Source organism: Thamnophis elegans, chromosome 10, assembly GCF_009769535.1.
Source record: "Thamnophis elegans isolate rThaEle1 chromosome 10, rThaEle1.pri, whole genome shotgun sequence".
In the NCBI taxonomy this organism is placed as follows: Eukaryota; Metazoa; Chordata; class Lepidosauria; order Squamata; family Colubridae; genus Thamnophis; species Thamnophis elegans.
Window position 1 is genome coordinate 25,742,262 of NC_045550.1, and position 20,424 is coordinate 25,762,685.

At 40.8% G+C, this 20,424-nt stretch overlaps 1 protein-coding gene across 1 annotated transcript in view; it reads right to left on the minus strand.

Annotated features, from left to right (window-relative positions):
• Nucleotides 1-8,451: 8,451 nt before the first annotated feature.
• The window catches only part of CRTAC1 (cartilage acidic protein 1), a 33,989-nt gene continuing 22,016 nt past the window's right edge, over nt 8,452-20,424 (minus strand). Inside the window, exons 6-15 of the mRNA XM_032225499.1 lie at nt 20,175-20,309; nt 19,514-19,659; nt 18,922-19,058; nt 18,167-18,249; nt 17,260-17,360; nt 16,963-17,131; nt 14,927-15,075; nt 13,638-13,680; nt 13,295-13,438; nt 8,452-9,187 (exon numbers count right to left, since the gene is read on the minus strand). Coding sequence (XP_032081390.1) covers nt 9,180-9,187; nt 13,295-13,438; nt 13,638-13,680; nt 14,927-15,075; nt 16,963-17,131; nt 17,260-17,360; nt 18,167-18,249; nt 18,922-19,058; nt 19,514-19,659; nt 20,175-20,309 — 1,115 coding nt within the window. The 3' untranslated portion in view covers nt 8,452-9,179. The remainder of the gene's footprint in view (nt 9,188-13,294; nt 13,439-13,637; nt 13,681-14,926; nt 15,076-16,962; nt 17,132-17,259; nt 17,361-18,166; nt 18,250-18,921; nt 19,059-19,513; nt 19,660-20,174; nt 20,310-20,424) is intronic.

Genomic DNA, 20,424 nt, shown 5'->3' on the forward strand with positions numbered 1-20,424 from the left:
GCATTATCTTTTACCATAGCATTCTCATTTTATAAATTTAATATTTCTTTCTTCTCACTTTCTTTTCTCAATTTACATGCTAACCATACATGCTAATTATTTGCTAACTCAAAATTCTTCTCTTTTGTGAAGTTCATTTTATTTGTACCTCTCTTGTTAATATAGGAAGCTGGTGTTGTAAAAGTTAGATTTTCTGTAAGAAAATCCTTCCTTCCTGAAGACCTCTTTATTTTCTCCTCTTTCATTTTTATCTCCATGCTACCATCAATTCCAATTAGCCTGATTGAGCTCTTGCCTAACATGGAGCTGCATCAGCTAAAGGGGAGACTGGTCCACTTAAAATCAATGCAAAGAGGAGGTGTTTTCCCAGGTTTGGAGTAACAGAGGCAGGCATCTGTGCAATACTCTCTTTATTATTGTTTCATTTCTTTCCATAGCCCACTTCATCAGCAACTTTGCTTAGCCTTAGACTGAGCAGAGGTGTCAAACTGGTGGCCCACAGACTGGATGCATCATGAGCAGGTCATACCCATCCCAGCTCCGCAAAGGGGAAAAACGTCATGTGATGGCAATGTGACGCCACACTTTGACATTCATGCCTTAGAGGCTCAATGGAGCTCAATAGAGCTGAATATGATGTGATTGCCTCTTAAATTAGACCTGCACAACTGAAAAAAGGTGGTGTTGGGTTTTATTTTTAAAGGCATTTAGATTCTGCATCATGGCAAGAATGATGCAGAGTGAAGACCTAATTGAACTGTCCTCATTACAAGTTGCATAGCAACCAGGTGAAGCTAAAGAAGCATCTTTTTGACCTGGGCTTTTCTTGGTGCATAAAGTGTACATATAGAGGGCATTTTTGCTTTGGGTCTGTTTTGCTGTACCCCCAGAGACCTGTTAAACCGACCTTTTGTTTTGAATCCATGACTCCTATTTGAATTAAGCAATTAGCCAAATTCTTAAACTCACTGAATTCCGTTTGCATGTTTATTCAGGCAGTCTACTAATAACTTCCGTCTGCCACTACATGAGAAAATTTCAAACTTTTAAATGAAATCTGGGCCCAGCACATAAGGCAGATAGGAGTTGTCCCCATGAGTACAGGATCTGTTGCTCCAGATTTTGAACAGAAAGTCTCTGAAGAACCACTGGGCCACAAGAGTGAAAGCATCACTAGGTAGAGAATCAAAAGGAGCTATAATTGAGTGGACTTTCATGTTGGAAGGAATAGATGCTGATCAGATGGGTGGATGATTATAGTTTCTGGGATTTCAAAAGAAGCTAGTGTTGGAAATAATATCTACAAGTTGTAAGTTGGGCTTGCTGGCATTCTGCTTTTTTATTATCTTACGACCAGGGCCGGATTTTCCTATAGGCTAACTAGGCTTCAGCCTAGGGCCTCAAGATCAAGAGTGGCCTACATTCAAATTGTTAGCAAAATTAAAATTACACTATTCTAAAAACAGTGAACACTAAAACACTGAACTGAAAATAAGGAGAAATTCTACGCATATGACTAATAAACAAACATAAAAATGTATTGGTTAAGATCGTTCCAGCGCCGCGGCAGTTGGGGAGCCCGCCCACGTTCCCGGCACCAGCGGTTGGGCGAGAGGTGTGGCCGCTCCCAGTAGCCGCCCCGTCAACGCGGAGCCCACCAGCGGCCAGGCAAATGAGGGCGAGGGGGCCAAGCCGGGCAGCTGAGCACAGCAGGGGAGGCGGCTGGCTTCGCTGCCTTTGCTGCGTCGGGAGGCCAGCTATATATATTGATATATATTGATATATATCACAGTAATGATGTATTTTATTGTCTCTCATGTAATTTACAAACTTAAAAATGGGAGGTGAAAGGGCCTCATAAGTGGAATAGCCTAGGGCCTCTTTTCATCTAAATCCGGCCCTGCTTACGACAATGTTTTAGACTTAACTGATATGAATTGTAATATCCTTTGGTTTGGAAGATACTTTGGGTTTGCTCTATTCCTTGGTTGCTGCTGGTTGGATAAGAGAAAGCTATAACCTAGCAGGCCTCAGTAAGCCCTTCAGATAAGATCACAGGGAATCGTGGGAGTAGTGTGTTTTTGAAACTGTAAGGATAGGAAGCACATCTAACATCAACATGTAAGTTTTAGGCAATTGATATATAATCAAAACCTTTCTGGTGATACAATACATCCTTCAACATTTCACACTGATGAAATGAAATATAATACATGAGATGGGTACCTTGGACAAGCATAAGATAACAAATGACCCTGTCATTTTGTAAACACAGTACAATATTTAATGCTCCCAACTCTAAGATACTAAATTAAAGCTATAAGATTATGTGGCATCCCTGAAAAAAAAATATAAGCACTATAAGCTTGCATTGATCTGATCTGAGTTGAGAATTAAATCACTTATTCCAATTAGATCAAAACCAGCTTCAAACTGATTTTATGTGATGATTGACACAAGATTAAATCCAAGCTTTTTGCCTTCGATATGTGTGATAACCATTACATTTTTGTCATCATGTTTCTGCAATCTGATACAATACATGAAAGACTTTTTCAAAGCCAGTCATACTTTTTCAAAAACATGTTGTGTATTTTATAGTTTAAACCTGTGCTAATGAAAGTTAGTGCACATGGATATTCTCCCTTGCCTATTCTAGCACTGATATATATATATATATATATATATATATATATATATATATATATATATATATATATATATATCTTATATAGCTTGAAATAGATCTATACTAGTCTCCCTTTATTTATTTATCAGCATAAATATAACAAATATAACAAAAAGGCAACAGTAAAAAATATTGGGTTTCTGTCTGGATGGTCTCTTGTGACGAGCCGAAGACAGAGAGTGGAAGTGTGACCTTCCTCCCATATTTGGGCATACCAGGGGTTGTGACTTTAAATATATACCTCTCACCCTGGCTGGCTGATAAGGAGTCGAGCTGTGTAGCTCAATGGTTAACACATCTGCCTAAGAGGCAATAGAGCACAGGTTCGATTCCCAATAAGGGTGTGGCTAGCTGATGAGAGCTAAATAGCTTGAAATAGATCTATACTAGTCTCCCTTTATTTATTTATCAGCATAAATATAACAAATATATATATATATATATATATATATATATATATATATATATATATATATATATATATATACACACACACACACACACACACACACACACACACATACAGTTTTCTTCCTTCCTTGGCTACCCAAATCCATTTGCTGGTCATGTGGAATTGGGAAGGGTAGGTTCCATGACCAGTCTTTTCAACTGCTTCCTTCCTCTGCTTTTAGCACTAATGTCATTATAAAGGAAGAGAATGGAAAAGATTATATAAAGGTTTTCTAATTAGCAACTAGTGGTCAGATGAACTTGGAAATGCCTGGCTGGATGAAATGAAGTCTGTTGAGCAAAATGTCAACAAATTTGCAGAGATCAGAGGCCAATAATTAATCAAGGCAGACTATGGGTAAGGCAAAGATGGGGTCAGCCTCACAGCAGAATACATATCTCTGCTGACTCTTATGCTGATATTTTGAATTTCTCCTAAAACACAACCTTGCAACAACAGAGTGCCAGGTTGCTTTTTCCTCCCAAATAGCTTTTGCTCAATAGAGACTCCTTAGAGATTTTCTTCTCACTCCAATAAAAAACAAGCAGTAGGTGGGGGAATTGGTACTGTAATGATAAGTACCAGAAGCTAGGCTGAGAAATTTAAAGATGGATAATTAAATTTTAGGGGTAATTAAATCTTCTTAGTGTGAGGGTAACCTAGGAATCTCCCTGTTCCAATCTCTCCTTGATAATAACCTCATCCATTGCTCTTAGATAAACCTCTAACATCCATTCAGCCTATTCTGCTAGGCTCCTGTTCATGTTGATGGGAGTTCTGAAGAGACTCATTTTAGGGAAGAGGAAAATATACCCTGCAGGTTCCCATGTATGATTACACAGGAAGGATTACTGAGATAATCTTTGTGAGGATTACATCAGAGAGTGCTACAATAATGTTTTGATAATATTCTGCTGCCGGTAGAATTTAGAATTAAGAAGTAGATTCTTCTTTCCTTCCCTGGCCTATAAAATATTCCTATAAATAGATCTCCTTGTAAAGGAATATTTTCCCCCCTTTAGCTTATTCTTAAATAATCAATTTCTTACTTCATTGACTTTTACTTTGTCCTACCATATAACCAAATGAACTTAAATGTACTAGTCGACTGTATTAGAAAGTGGGGCTTAGCTCAAATGTAAGAAGACATTTCTTACCCTATAAATTCTAGTAGGTTATGTGTTCTGCTAAAATAATTTTCTATTTTATTATAAAATAAACATTAATTTTAAGTTGATTTGGAATAAAGCCATTAGCTTTTGTGTAATTCAGAATGAAATTACAGAAGCAATCAAAATAAAAACGTAAGTAAAATGTGGACCACTCTTTCTGCTTGAAAATCATCTTCCTGAAAGTGATGTTGTGATATATTAAACACCACAAGGTTAGCAATGCAGCTGAGGATAGGATCTTGCCCAGCTCTTCTATAGATCTGGATTTTCCACCTACTGTAAATATTGTTAATAATTGATCTTAGATTTCCTGTTTACATTTTATATTGCAATACTACCCCATGTCCTGTGGCATTTGTCGACTAAAAAATTATAAGCCGAAAAGTGGTAAGTTGATATCATCTTGCTTGGTGTTCATGCCTAGAAAAATACCTCTTTGGGGTAACAGGACTTTCTTCAACTTGTTGCATTACCAGGAAAAAAGAGAAGAAGCAGGCAACACCCGAGGGGTGCAAACTACCACATTCCCAATGAAGGTCATGGAGTGAGTAACCAAGTATTTATTTTGGATTCAAGTAAAAAGAGAATATCTCATTCATTTAAACTGTACGACTGATGGAAGAGGAAAGACTATCTTGAATTGGGAGAGAGAAATGATTGCCTGTACCACTTAACAATGAGGACAGTTTACCTGCCATATGAAGGGGTTACAGTTACACGAGGTAATGCATGCTATGTAGTTTGGGCAGAGTACAAGGCAGTGTTCAGTAAGGAAGCTTATTGCACTGATCAGTTCTGCAGACACTGAAGTCTGTTTCCAAGGAGAGACCTTGCAGGCAGCAACAAGGAAAGGTATCAGTTCAGTTCAAGAACCACATAGGCTGATCTCTCTCACCCACATTTGGATAACAACAATGGGAATGTCACCTACTGTGAGCAGTAAGATTTCTGTGCCTTGGCAAAGAAAATAATCTCCTTGGTCATAACCATACACAAATGAAACATTAAAAGTTACATCTAATTAGGGCTGCTTCAAGAGTTTTGCTATCTGAGATTAGTACAAGATCATACCCCCTCTGATTCATATGCCAACTAGATTCATAATTGATTTTCTCTGACGAGGAGGTCGTCTCTTCCATTGTACAAACTCAACAGAGACGTGTAGCACAGGTTCTTCATTAAGCATCATCTGCTTTATTGCTTGAGGCAACGTCCTCAGTCTAATGGTGGAAGAGATCATGAGCTTCTTAATGATTCTCCACACCTTTCGGGCAAAATAGTATTCTAATCCAGTCTGTAAAGGACTGTTTTCAAACCACTCCTTTATTTACATTTGTGTTAAGAGACATCTCAGGATGATTGAAAGGAAATTCTGGGCCACAACCAGTTGTGAAATTCAATTTTTTTTTACTATCGGTTCTGTAGGCATGGCTTCTCGGCGTGTCAGGGGAAGGATATTGGAAAATCTCCATTCCCATCCCACTCTGGGGCCAGCCAGAGGTAATATTTGCCAGTTCTCCAAACTACTCAAAATTTCTGCTACTGGTTCTCCAGAACCTGTCAGAACCTGTTGAATTTCACATCTGGCCACAGCTCTCATTTTTGTTTAAAAGCAGTGAATGTTATTTCTTGCTAAGCCAATGCTGTTTACATACCTGACGAACATCATTGCCATCAACCCGGTACAGTAGTAGTAAAGGAGTACCCATACTATGTCTTGACACAGATGTGCCCATGGTTATTCATCCCAAATCATTAATACTTGGAGGGGGACCAAGAGGTATTTTACAGTATTTACAAGCATGTGTTGCAAAGACCTACAATCTCTTTCTGAAGTGGAAACTCGGACAGGACTGTAATTACAGTATATACAAATAAATTAAGTGGAAAATGTTTAGCAGCAGGATGAGCATACACCCCAATTCTTTGAGCAAGGAGTACTGAATCCCAGCCATTCCCTCAGGGCAGCCTTAGCATGGGCTTATAGTGCTATATAACTACATAGCAGCTCAAGATGGCTAATGGAACACATTGTAATGAACTTCATCTATTTTTCTCTGGTTTTCAAAAATCTAGACTAGTGGCGAAAGGATGGGGAATTTGTTGTCTCCTACATTTTATCACTTCTGTTAGCCAGGCTGGTATGAATTAACACTTGGAAGACAAGTCTGCCACTCCTTCTGAAAGCTTTTTGCTCATTCTTCAGCCTGAAGCTTCAAACCATTTCTTGTTCTGATTTTGGTTCTGTCCTCTAGAGGGCACGAGCTCCATAACTGTTGTTACAACTCACTAATGATGTTATGCATTGGGAGGGGGAAATACTCAGTAATTATTTCTAAGCTTCTGGACTTAGTGGGCCATGTAACCTGTCTCTTTATTTTCCTTTCATGGAAGTTGGATGAAATCACATGCCTGGCATCTTACACAGCTGAGCAACATGATGTGGCTGGCAAGGAATCCAGCCACTATTAGCTGAAGCAGCAGACAGAGCCACGGCTAAACCAGGCTAGGAGGAAACGGAAGCTGTCCGTAACAACTGATTTGTTGTTTATGATTTACTTGACACTTCCCTCTTTCACCCAGCATTCCTTAAAATTTGTAATTATTTGTACCTAATTCTTTCCCTTTAGTACAGGTAGTCCTCTACGTACGATCACAATTAAGCTAAGTGAGACATTTTAAAAGTGAGTTTTGCCCATTCTATGACCTTTCTTGCCACAGTTGTTAAGTGAATCACTGAAGTTGTTAAATTAAATCTGGCTTCCCCATTGTTTTTGCTTGTCAGAAGGTCAGTTGCCAAGCCTCTGGGTTTTGATCACATAAGTATGGGGGCGCTGTAATGGTCGTAACTGTGAAAAATGGTCATAAGTCACTTTTTCAGTGCTGTTGTAACTTCAAAGTCATGAAATGAACTGTTGTAAGTGGAGGACTATGTGTACTACCATGAATGTGTTTGACAGGTGTGTGTTTGCTTTTGTTTTAGCTAGCGTGATTTGGTGAATTTCCAATTCTTTGCCATAAAATATCACAGCTATTTTCCGTTCATGAAACATAAAAGCACAGTCCTCCTACCATGTACTAAATTTTGAGCAGAAGCACAGAATCATAGACAGCCAATGGATCATCTAAAGGCCAATTGTTTCAACCTCAGAAGAAACAATATTCTCTACTGAAGCTTTTGCACAGAGCCCAGCGTCTTTGATTATTTCATTGTGGCTTTGAATGGCTTTGCTAACGTCTCCCTGAGAGTTTACCTGAAAAGCAGCATTTTGTGCTCGGAGTTTCATTAGCCAGGTTTGAAACAGCAACTTAACCCTTTGTATTCTACAGTACCTCTTTTAAAAAAACTAGGGGAGTGGGTTGCATTGTTTCTACTCTACCAGAGACCCTTTTTCTTTAAAATGAGAGAATGGTGGGTTATCACTAAGATGCCAAGGGAGATAATTATGAATTTAGAATGAGTCCCCTTTCTATTTAGTAAAGGAAGAGACTGGCTGCTAGATGACCATCTGGTTCTAAATCAGAGATGGACAACCTGGATTTTTGGGGTAGTATGTAGCTGCCAGGCCCTTGTAACCTCTAAAATCAACAACAAACCTCCTTATAATGGCAACATATTTTTTATAAATTTACTTGCCAAATAAAATGTAAATACTAGCCTCTGGTAGATTTAAAGCACCCATTTTTTTAACTTCCTATCTCAACAGACCAGAATGAGAGGGCTGAAAAGCCCATCTCAGTAGCCTTCAGTCGTATTATTATGTCACTGTCAAGATTCTGTGGCTCTTGACTCAGCTGCCAAAAATATCTTGAACAAATTGGATGCCCATGCCTCTTCTCAGCTAACTTTTAAGTTCAACATACAACATCCTACCTGTAGAGCATTGCTCAAAGATTCTTTCCAGGCTACCACTTCTACATGCTCAAAATATATTTGGGGTTTTCTAACTACTATACTTTACACTTCTCTGAAGAACTTTTAAAATTTTCCTTTTAATGATGTGTAGCTTGGGTTCTTCAATGGTGTCTCTCTGTTTCAGGTCTTTTCTGTTATTAAGAGTCAGCTGTGTGATAAGACAGATTCATCATTTATGCAATAACAGATCTTTTTAATCATATAGCAGGAATGAAGTCATTCAACTATAAGTGACAGAACAGCTGTAAAAGCACTTTTGTATCACAGTTCCCTGTACTTTCGCCTTGGAACCTGAGAAAGTGCTAGCATTCTAGGAAATGGGATACCTTAACACTTCAAATGGCTGTTTGGTTATTGTTCATGCAAGTTCATCCCACAGACCAGGAAACTTAGAAAGCTACCTAACATAAAAGTTGAGCAGAGGTTCCTTCAGTTCCGCATTTTTATTCTGTCATTTAGTCACTTCTGATTCTTCAGTATGCCATGGACCTCATTTCGTCAAGATTGTCTACCCAGAATGGCAGTGGTTCTTCAGACCTCAGGTGAGAGTTTTTCAGTCATGCAGACTTCATTGTACATATTCAGTCATGTGAATGTTTAGGAATAAGAAATTAGAGTGAAATGGTCCAGCCAGTCTTCCACAACCTGGTGCCCTCCAACCGTGTGACTGGTGTAGTTGGTAGTAGCAATATGTGCTTCTTCAACATTGTTTCATGATCCTTTAACAACCATCCTTTACATTTTGTGCAACAGAAACATATACAGAAAGGAAGCACCTCTCATTCTTAGGATGTAGCTTGCACTGCAGGGGTGAGACTAACTCGATTTTTCCAACAAGGTGATGTGAGGTGTGCAAATAATGTGTCACCTATTCAAGGCAGCAAGCGGAGATGGGTTAACATAAAATCTTCTAGAGTTGCACCAAGGATATTCAAATATTTTGATCCATTTTTACATTGCTATGAAGAGAAAATTCCAAAAAGAATAAAAAAGCAAATTAATCTGTACTGCCCACTAGCCTATTTAGTCTACAGGAAAAATGAAGATTTATGTGAATTCAAGAAATGAAAATATAAATGAAAACACCCACTATAGGTAAGCGAGTTAAAAGTAACATTAGTCAAAATGACACTTTCCAGATGTATTAAAAGCTGGTAAAAAGAGAACGCCAAATACATGTATATAAAATTTAAATAATGGGTTTTCCAGAATGGCACAACATTTGCTCAGAAAAGAATGGCATCTTTCTTTGAAGTTTTGAGCTCTTCCTCTTTTTACAGATCCTTTTATCTAAGGATAGAGAAACTTGTTCCTGTTAGATTCTGAAGCAAACCCTCCCGCTCTCAATTATTCCCAATCCACTATTAAAACTTTCTCCCAGTTGCAACTGAGGTTTGGAACATAACACGATCTGAATGCATCACTAGTCCTTTATCAACAGCAGGTACCTAGAAAAGAAAGGTCTCCTTCACAGGACTTGTCCACTGCCTACCCTGCTGTTGTGGCTGCATGTCAGATGGGAGGTTGGAGGATACAGATGAGTGTTTCTCAACTTCGGCAACTTTAAGATGTTTGGACCTAGAATTCTCCTCTGGCTTAAAGTTGCTAAGGTTGAGAAATACTGATATAAAGGCTTGTAAGAGAGATGGGTGCGGGGGAGAGAATTCATATTCTCTCTGGCTTCTTATTTATTTGAAGCCAGAGAAAAACTGGCGGAATATGATATTTGTGTCATTACAATATGAGGCACAAGAATCCATCTGGATTTGTGTTTCAACTTGAAGTTATATAATGTTTGGATTCACTATTAATTTCATTAATTAAATAATAATAATAATTTTATCCTATAAAAATAAATTACAGTCTTTTCTTTCAGTAGACACTAACTCAGGGTCCCCAAATTTGGCAACTTTAAGACTTGTGGACTTCAATTCCCAGAATTCTCCAGCCAGCATGGAGAATTCTGGGAGCTGATGTCCACAAGTCTTAAAGTTGCCAAGTTTGGAGACCTCTGGACTAACTGATTATTTCAGAATTTGGGAAGGAATTCCCAGACATCTGTTCACATTGGTTGACATCTGTAGAATGGTTACCTCTCTGCTCTTCTTCTTCTGACCTGCATTGTCTGCTTTCTGGCCTTTTTCCACCTCACCTTTTACTTAGCAGTCATGGTTTCAGTGGATCTAAGTCAGGAGCAAAATTACTAAATGGAATACACGCTTGTAGACAAAGAGCACAATCTGTGGTCTGTTGCAACTCCCTTGGCATGTGTGCTTTGTGTGTTTCAACACTGGTCCCATACAAAGTGATAGTGTTTACTGTGCAATAAATAGAAGATATGCTCAGAACATCTCCTTCTTTAGCGCTACCATTAGTAGTTAGAGTTATATACCACCCTATAGTGCTTTACTCTATGTACTCTGAGTGGTTTACAATGTCAGCCTATTGCCCCCAACAATCTGGGTCCTTATTTTACCAACCTTGGAAGGATGGAAGGCTGAGTCAATCTTGAGCAGGTCACAATTGAACTCCTGTTAGTGAGCAGAGTTAGCCTGCAATAATGCATTCTAACCACTGCACCACCATGACTCATTTTACTCATAATCACAATATTTAGTAAAAAAAAAGTGTCCTGCTGACATCTAGTTTGTGCTTTCAACAATATAATAAACTTATAAAATCATGGATAGGAAGAATGATTTGGCCCCCACATATCTAAGTTGCACAAATGGACAAAATTTGAAGGTAGAATCACAATACATAGAGATATATCACACGTGTAGAGAGCATAGTCACTCCTGCTGTCTCCTTTCCATTTATGTTTACACAACAGTTATATACTTTCCAACTGGTGAACTTCATTCCCCAAAGAAGTTTTAGCCCTTTTCCCAACATCAACCTGTTATAATTTTCTGCCATCGGCAGATGGGAAAAAAAGCTACCTGGAACAAGCTTGCTCAGAGGCAAGCCTTCAATTCGTACATACACACACAGACACAGACACAGACACAGACACAGACACACACACACACACACACACACACACACACCCTTTGCCATTCAGCTAATGATTATTCCCATATGTGGCCTAGCAAAGTGAGTGGAATTCTATTGGCTGCAGAAGAAGGATGAAAGGCTGCATCTGATCCATAGTTTACCTGTATCTGTTTATTAGATTTATATCCTGCCTTTCCTCCAGGAGCTCAAAGCCGCATGCATCGCATCCCTCCTCCAGTTCTACCCCCTACTCTCAACCTCCTGAAGCAGGCTGGGCTGAGAAATTAAGTCTGGACTAAAGTCACCCAGTGAACTTTCATGTTCGAAAATGGGTGGATTCCTGGGGTCTCTCTGGTCCTAGTCCAATACCTTCACCATTACACTGACACAGGATTGGGTCATATCCACTAGCCTACGGTAAAGCAGAGTTTCTACCTTGGGAATCTTCCAAATGCATGGATTTAAATTCCAGATTTCTAAGCCAGGTTTACCTTTGCTAAGAATCTTAGGATTTGTCATTTATACATCTGGAAGGGACTTTGGTTGGGAAGAATGTGGTAAAGAAGTAGTAGGAATGTTGAAAGGTCAAGTGGGGAATGTGCTGCTACAAAATGGAAGCAACATCAGTCAGAGATGCTACCAGGAGAGGACTTCTGGTCAGATGTGCCAGGCACCGGAGAGCAGAATTCAGCAGGACTGGTTGCTGCTACATGTTTTAAAATGAAGTAAAACCAAGCAACTTATGCAACTGCTCTGTCTGGCATAAAGGAAACAGGCACATAGCTTAACACTAATCTCATTTTCTGGCCTATTTTCTTCTGAATATCAGCTATTGCCCCCAATTTCACCCACATCCCAAGCACAGTTTCAAGTAGATGCTTGTCGACAGTGTATAGTTTATTGGTGGGATGGGGTGGGGGGCTGTTAAGGGAGAGCAATTCTCCAGCTGAAAGATTGTTTATTTCAATTGCAGACAAACCAAGATCCAGGTTTGTATTGGGCTAGAGAGGAGGGAAAGAAGGAGCACAAGGAAGGACGGGAAGCAGTTGTGTTATAGGCCAAACCAGCAGGCACAGAGTAACTCTATTGATTTAACCAAGCAAGCAACTACCAGCAAGAGCTACCTTCTTGGTTATAGGCAAGCTCCTAGGAAAATGGCCACCATACAGAGGTGACAAGCATTAGTGGAGCCTCTGCCCTCTCTGTTTTCCCAGAAAACATGCAAAGGGTATATTGGTAGTGCCAGTGTCATCAGCTGGGCTAGATAATTGATGCTCCCACCTCAGTTTATGTTTCCAGTGACCCCCCATGAGAAAACTGGATGAGAGGATATGGAGGGAAGGAGGAGAGGGAAGGCTGTCATCCATAAAGGCTGCTTCTGTCCTTTATTGGCAAGGCTTAAAGTGCATAGGAGTAAAAGCAGAGTCCAAGGCAAAGTGAAAGGAGAGGGGCTGATGGCAAGGTCGAGCCCAGCCAGCTCCCTGAAGAAGGATATCCACCGAAAAAGGCCACTTGAGCTACAAAGAGAGAAAAAGAGAAAAAGAAGCAGAAAGGACAGAACACTTGTTAGTGGCACTTAGCAAGGAGACGGCCTTTAGGGGAAAGGATGCAGAGCCACACATAGAAGTCCAAAAATCCCAGCCACCATCTTCTAGCCATGGAACTGCCGGTGATAGCTGGGAAGCAATAGGTAGAAGGAAAGCAAGCACCCTTGTCTCCACCTGCCGTTTCCCTCTGGCAAACCACAATTGGTGAGTAGCAGCTCAGCAATGATTAGTAGTTTCCAGAATGTTTGATACCAAATTTTCCTAGCCTGGGAAAAGTATCTATCATTCTTCTCTTCAGCTTAACAAGGGTACAGAGCAGGAAGTATTACCCTCTGCAATAATTTGTTATCAGTTAAGGTGAATTTAAAAGCTTGTTGGTTAATTTGCTTCCTGCTCCAAGCATTCCTTCCCATCTAACAAAGAATTTCAGAATTCATTGCCTGATAGCTTCTTATGAATTCTCTAGATGACTTTGGGAAGTAGCTCCAAAGGGTATTCGCTTCTGCCCATGTCATCACTCACCAACACAAGCAGTGCCGTCCTCATTGGGTTCAAAGCCCCGGTTACAGCGCTTGTTGCTACGGCAACGGTACCCACCATATGTGTTGATGCAGATGGGTCTGCCTCTTGGACACACAAAAGGAAATTCTGCACACTCATCCATGTCTGTGAAGAAAGGAAGTGAGAGGGGGGGGGGAGAGAGAGAAAGCATGGGAAATAATAAAAGACAGACTCAGAGCCAGCAGTCTCAGAAATCAGCCACACTGGTGGGCTTGGATACCAAAGAGCATCATTCTACTTCAGGGAAACCAGGAAATGTCATCCCAGGAGCATTTGCTGATTTTTCTCTTGGTGGGTGACTCACCAACACAGCGCCCATTCTTGTGCTGAGAGAATCCTTGGCCACACTAAGAGGGGGAAAAGGAAAAACAGATCATCAGGAGACCATTGGTCTTTAATCTCATTTTTGTCATAGGTTTTTTAAGGGATTTATTCCTGAATTTGTGTAGCTGCAGTTTCTGCCTCAGACCATACAGTATCTAATACAGGAAGTCCTCGACTTACAACCATTCGTTTAGTGACTGTTCAAAGTTACAACAGCACAGAAAAAAGTGACTCATACTTACAACCATTGCAGCATCCCCATGGTCATATGCTCAAAATTTGGGCACTTGGTAACTGGCATGTATTTGTCAATCACCCAGGATGATCACCATTTGTAACCTTCCCAGCCAGCTTTTAACAAGCAAAATCAAAGCAGGAAGCTAGATTCAGTTAATGACCACACAATTCACTTAACAACTGCAGTGATTCTCTTAACAACTGTAGCAAAAGGTTGTAAATGAGGCAAAACACACTTGACTGTTTTGCTTAACAATGGGAATGTTGGGTTCAACTGCGGTCATAAGTTGAGGACTACTTGCATACAGCACCCAATCTTGAGGGGTATTTTTGTTATCCCTTCTGATCCACTTGCACAATAAATGTAAAAGCCAGTGCTTCCTATGTAGCAGCAAAGACTTTGTATGGAAATCAGGGCACACAGCAGTTTTTCTGGATAAAAAGGAGTAGCAAGAGAAAAAAAAATCTGCACTGGGCAAATATGCATTGCACTGTCAGTGCAAATTTGAATCTCTTCACTATTTATTGTGAATGTAGTTGATAACTCACAAACCAGTATTTGCAAATGGGAAGGTTGTGTTGTTATGGTTGGTTGTACATTCAGCCAGATGTGTAGACTCAGTTTGGGCTTTTTGTCTACCTATCAAGGCCTTCCCAAATGCCTCCGATAGCAGATGATGTTCTTCAACAATATTAAAGGTATTGTCACAGGCTATAAATTGCTCCAAACAACACCCCCACTTTTTCTGCCCCCATGTTCCTGGGTCTTTTTCTTTTCCCACCAGAAGCCCATATTTCACTATCCTGGATCGCTAGATATCTTATTGAAATATTTTTGGAAGGTAAAATTGGACGGAAAATCACCCCTTTTATCTTTTTTTTAAATTATTGTAATACTTCCAGTAAACAAGCATGATATTGGTATTTTGTTTCTTGGAACCCATTTTAGTTTCATTGCTTTCATTATGGAGAAACTTACTTCCATTTGTTACACTGAAACCCAACTTAAATTGGCTTAATTGTGAAGCTTACCTCAAGAGGAACTAAAATGGTGGGTGACCCTGGCGTGTCTTTGGGGTAGAGAATCTGCAGTACAGAATTGATCTCAGTGCTCACTACAGCTCTGCTGATAAACTTGCCATCTGGCCAAGTCACTTCCAGGCTCTTGGGTTCATCCTGTCCTACAAGGAAAAAGCACAGGGAATTGTTGAATAATGGAGAAAACTGCAGCCCCCATAGAAAGAGGAATGGTTGTTAGAAACTTTCCTTCCTTCAGATTCATGCTTAGTTTTCCTCCTCCCAAATTTTAATAGCTGTTCCCCACAGAGATGAAAGAACTTGAGATGAGATGGGGTTGTGTTGTTCCATCAACTACTCTATGCAAGATCAGCAGGGATGTGGAATATTTGGGCATTATAGTCTCCTTGAATTTCTGGGCCACTTGGCTTCATTTACAGCACAATCTAACCTGGCAATGCCCCACTAAACCAAGCCACCTCAAGGATGCAGAAGAGTAATGAGGTGTGAAGAAATGCAGTGCCTTCGGCAAAAAAACAGCTGAAGGAGCAAACCAGGGCTTCGCTGTAATACAAATAGTCTACTCTCTGGGAATGCAAATTACTGTGAACACCCTTTATTCTCCTGAGGATGAATTAGCTATCATTAATAGATAAGATAATAACATTAACTTGCTAAATATTTTCAAAGAAAAGGATTATGATTGGGTAATAGGCTTTATTGCAGCAGTAATTTAGTATCCGTGGATCCCCCATAAAGTAGGAAGCTGCTAGAGCTCTTAAAAAACTTGCTGCTGAATTGGCAGACTTGGGAAAACATTTAAAAATATGAAATGTATTGTAATGAAGATTCTTCAGTATGTTTGCTCGACCTTAGTAGTATTGAAGGAATGTAGGGACAAGGCTCTGAACTGAAAGGTTTTGAAGGAATAGAAAGATAACAATATAAATTAGTGAAAGGACAGACCTAATGTTTTATCTAATTTGCAATCCCAAAGGTGCTTTTTCAGAAGGAAACTGGACTTTCTTGTTTTTTTCTTTTGAAGATGTTTCACTTCCTCATCCAAGAAGCTTTTTCAGTTCTGGCAGGATAGTGGCGAAGAAGAAGCTTCTTGGATGAGAAGCGAAACGTCTTCAACAGAAAAAACAAGAAAGTCCAGTTGCCTCCTGACAAACCACCTTTGGAGCAACCATGACCTGGATGACCAAGAATCTCTACAGACTTCTGGTTTGCAGTGTTTCTGGTGATGTTTGGTGAGTATTAGGAAGGATGAGAGACAAGGAAGATCCATAAAAAACCCCAAAGAACCTAATCTGGTCACAAGAAAATAAAATAGAAGTCCATATTAAGGCAATACTTTTCTTAAGTTGGGGTTTAGAAAATAGCATGCAAGCTTTTGAGTTTCCAAGAATAAAAAAAGCAGGGTGAAACAGAGTGGGGGAATATTAATTGAAGTTTGTTCATAATTGACCCATGTTTGCAACAATTTCAGGTCATATGGCACTATCAGTCTGCATATGACCCTATCAAATTCAGAGGTGGTGTTAGGTTGCACCAGGTTTCTCTCTCTCAAATTTGATTTAGAAGAAGAAATAAGTAATAACTAGTACTATATATTACAGGTAACCCTCAGCTTACGACCACATCTGAGTCCACAATTTATGTTGCAAAACAAGACCGTTGTTAAGTCCCATTTTACTACCTTTCTTGCCACAGTTGTTAAGTGAATCACTGCAGTTAAGAACACGGTCGTTAAGTGAACCTGGTTTTCCCCAGTGACTCTGCTGATGATCACATGACCCCGGGACACTGCAACCATCATAAATACACACCATTTGCCAAGCGTCCAAATTTTGATCAGGTCGTTAAGTGTGGCAAACAGTCATAAATCATTTTTTCCAGTGCCATTGCAATTTTGAATGGTCACTAAACAAAGAGATGTAAGTCAAGGACTACCTGCATTGGTCTAGTAGGCAGATGGCTGGAGCAGAAGAGACCTGGGGCCACACACCACTCTGCAAGCCCTGCCTCTCCTCCTCCTCCTCACTCACCCAAGCCGAAATGGGCAACAGGCTCCATCTCACACAAGTACCCAGACCCTCCATCAATGATGCGCAGATGGGCACCACTGTGCCGTGTGAACAGCACAACTTTAGCACCACGAGCAAATGCCCCAAAGCGTGTACGTGGAATCACCCGCAGCCAGTTGTTGCCAGCGCCCTGTGGAGATGGACAGACAGACTCAGCCAAAGGATGAAGTGGTCATGGAACTGAGGAAGGACTTTCATGCTTGTTGACATATAGATTTGACTTCAGACACGTTAAGAGAGGAAACTTTCTAAACCTACCTCATTGACTTTGAAGACTGAGAGTGGTTGTGCCATGGATTCCCCATGTGAAAGAATTAAATCCAACTTCCCATCACCATCAAAATCTACCACCACTCCTCCTAAAATGATATAATCTCAGTAAGGAAATGTATCTTTGGTCATCACTTTTGTGAAAGTGCCACATTACTTAACAGCAATATTGAATGATATAATGCCCGACGTGAGAAAACCAGAAGACAGTTTCTTCTTCTCTGAGCTTGATTCCATTCAGTTTCTCTGCAGTGGTATTTGCTGTGACTCTTTACTCTGGAGATACTATTTTCCCTAGTGCCAACTCCTCTATTAATAAGAGCCCTTTCCACTCCTGATATTCAGGAATTAATTAAGAATTAAGTCTCCTGACTGTTGATAGGAATCACACACAAAGGTCATTCTCCTCTTCCTTCATATGCTTTAAGGGCAGCCAATCATGGGAACAACCCATAGGCCATGGGGTCAGGCCACATGGATGTTTTGTCTCTGAGCCTAATACAAATAATTATGCTCTTGTTACGATGCATCACAGGAACCCAGGTGAAGACTTGCCAGTCTCTCCCTTTTTCCCTCAAACACCTGCACTATTTGCATATGTTCATTGAGTGTTTACAAAACACAGATTTAATGCAAACTGATCATATAAATACACTGTTATTTTGAAACCATTACACTCACAATTTGACATTTCCTAACTGTGCCCACTGCCAACAACCCAGATATCTAGATTTTCCTGGCACAGAGAGGGGTCATTGGTACACAATTCATCACTGGCAGAAGGTCTGTCCCAACCATTGCCAATAGGTTACAGCAACCTCTTTTATATCTGCTTTATTCTTGCTAAGTGATGCATGATAATCATGCTGCACAAAAAGACATGACAATGATTCACCTGTGCCACGCCCCTCTGGTTCCACAGCATCGCCAGGGTTTAGTTCTTCAATAGCTGGGTCGGCATGTTCTCGGCGGATAACCCTGCAGCAGAAAAGGACTGCAGTAATGAATGTTGTCCTCCCTGAACAGGACCTTAATTTTGAAAGTCTATTTCTGGTGATCACCACCCTGTATCTACAGGCTCGATCTCTAGGCTGTATCTGCTTTCGCCACTGTTCTTTTCTCTGGAAGAGACCTTGCACATTTGCAAAATGATAAATTTGGCACGGACTCCCTAGACTTGCCATATGCTGCTGCTATCACTTTATTAGTCAGAGAAATGTAAGCAACTCTGTTTAACAAGCCATTGATTGCCTACAATTAATGGGAACTGTGCATAAGTGCTAATTAGTGAAAGCTAGAATCTCCAGGGATTGGTCTAGGAGAACAGACTGCTGTATCAGTAGTGAGATAGTCACAACATTGTCAACTGTATAAAGAGTGGCTGGAACTAAATGGGATCTTTTCCGTTCTGGTGGAACCATCTCACTCCTGTGGATTATGACACAGGAGAGTAAATGCCATTGTACAATGGATCAAGAATTACCCCTCCCAGCTGCCTCCTCTCATGTTCTCAGTTTGCATGCACAGCTTTTTAAAGACAGGGTGATTTCCACCAGACTCTACGGGGAAACCTTTCTTGCAGTATCCAGGGCCAAGCAAGATAGGGAGCCCACTGCCCTAGCCTCTGGTGGTCATGTGGCGCACACCCACCGGAAAAGGCGGTTGGCAGACGAGCCACGATACGCGATGTTGTTGAAGAAGACCTCCAATTCCTGGTCATTGTCAAAATCAGCAGCGATGACGGTGCGGACAGGTGATGGCATGGACAGTTTGGGCGTGGCAATGTCCTGGGGGAAGGACGGGGATTAGTGGGGCAGGGCTTGGGCTTGAGCAGGACCAAGAGGAAGTAATGATTAGGAATAGATTTAGGGGGTTGGAGACTTTGTTGCTGGGCTAAAAGTAGGAAGCTAATTGTAGCAGGCAATATTAAAAGTCTATATAGTTTCATGAAGGAGTGTTCTGCTGATGGATAGAAACCAAGATGAGGAAAATGCTGCCAAATCTACATTGCAAGAATAAGGAACATTCTTGAGCTGGGAGATAATCCTTAAAAAAGGAATTTCTGGTCATCCAGTTGGGATATAGACATCAGTCTCTTTGGTGATTGGACCTAATCTACGTACTCCATTATTTCTTACATTATTTTATTATCAGAGTCCCCACATCCCCTTTCCCTGCTCAGAGCCCAGGACATTCCAGGCATATGCCGGTGTTGGACTTCCCTTTTCCAGACGACACTTACTCGGAAGCGGATACGCCCACCTGCATTAACCTGCAGATAGAGCCGGTGTGGTCCATTCCAGTTACCATAGATTAGGTCAACTTTGCCATCACGATTGAAGTCAGCTAGGGCCACTCCACGACCATGTTGGTAGGGATCATCCAACCCTACAGAGGATGACAGGGAAGTCAGCTGGATGAACATTCCCATGTGCTATACTGAACTGAATCTTATGCTGTTTTGGACAATTTAGGCTCCATGGTGGCGGAGGACAGAAGAGGGTTTTTTGGCAGCTAGTTTAGTTGAGTAAGCATGTGAAGGGCTGGCAATCTGCTTTTCACCTTCTCCCCCACCCAAGCTCCTTCCCACCAATGTGTTCCTATTCTCTTGATGACATGGAAAGAATGTTTCTAAAGAGAATAGTTGTCATCAGCAGCACGGCGGTGATGGATGCCAGGCTGACATTTCGTTAAACTCCAGTGATCATCAGCCAGACGCTAAATAACTGGTGGTTGAGCCTGGATGCACTTATAACCCCCTCCTTCCCCAGAAGTAGGGAGGCTGGGATAGGGGAAAAACATCTCAACTCTAGTAGGATTTCAAGTGTCCAGCAACTACATAAATCATTTTAATCTTATAAGACATGCCGCCCCCAACACCCTCAGCCAGGCTGCATACTCACCAGTGCTGGGTGCTACATCTATGAAGGTACCGTCGCCCTGGTTCTGAAAGAGGAAGTTGGCTCCATTCTCATTATCACAAAATATGTCAGGCGCAGCTTCACTGAGAATTGGACCCACCGCTATGCCCCGACCCCCTGGGAACAAGAGGAGTGAAAGCTCCAGAGCACTCCAATCACCTGTTCCCCGTGAAGCAGTAACCGCACTGGAAATAAATCCTAGCCTGACTATAAGACCAAAACCCCAACAATG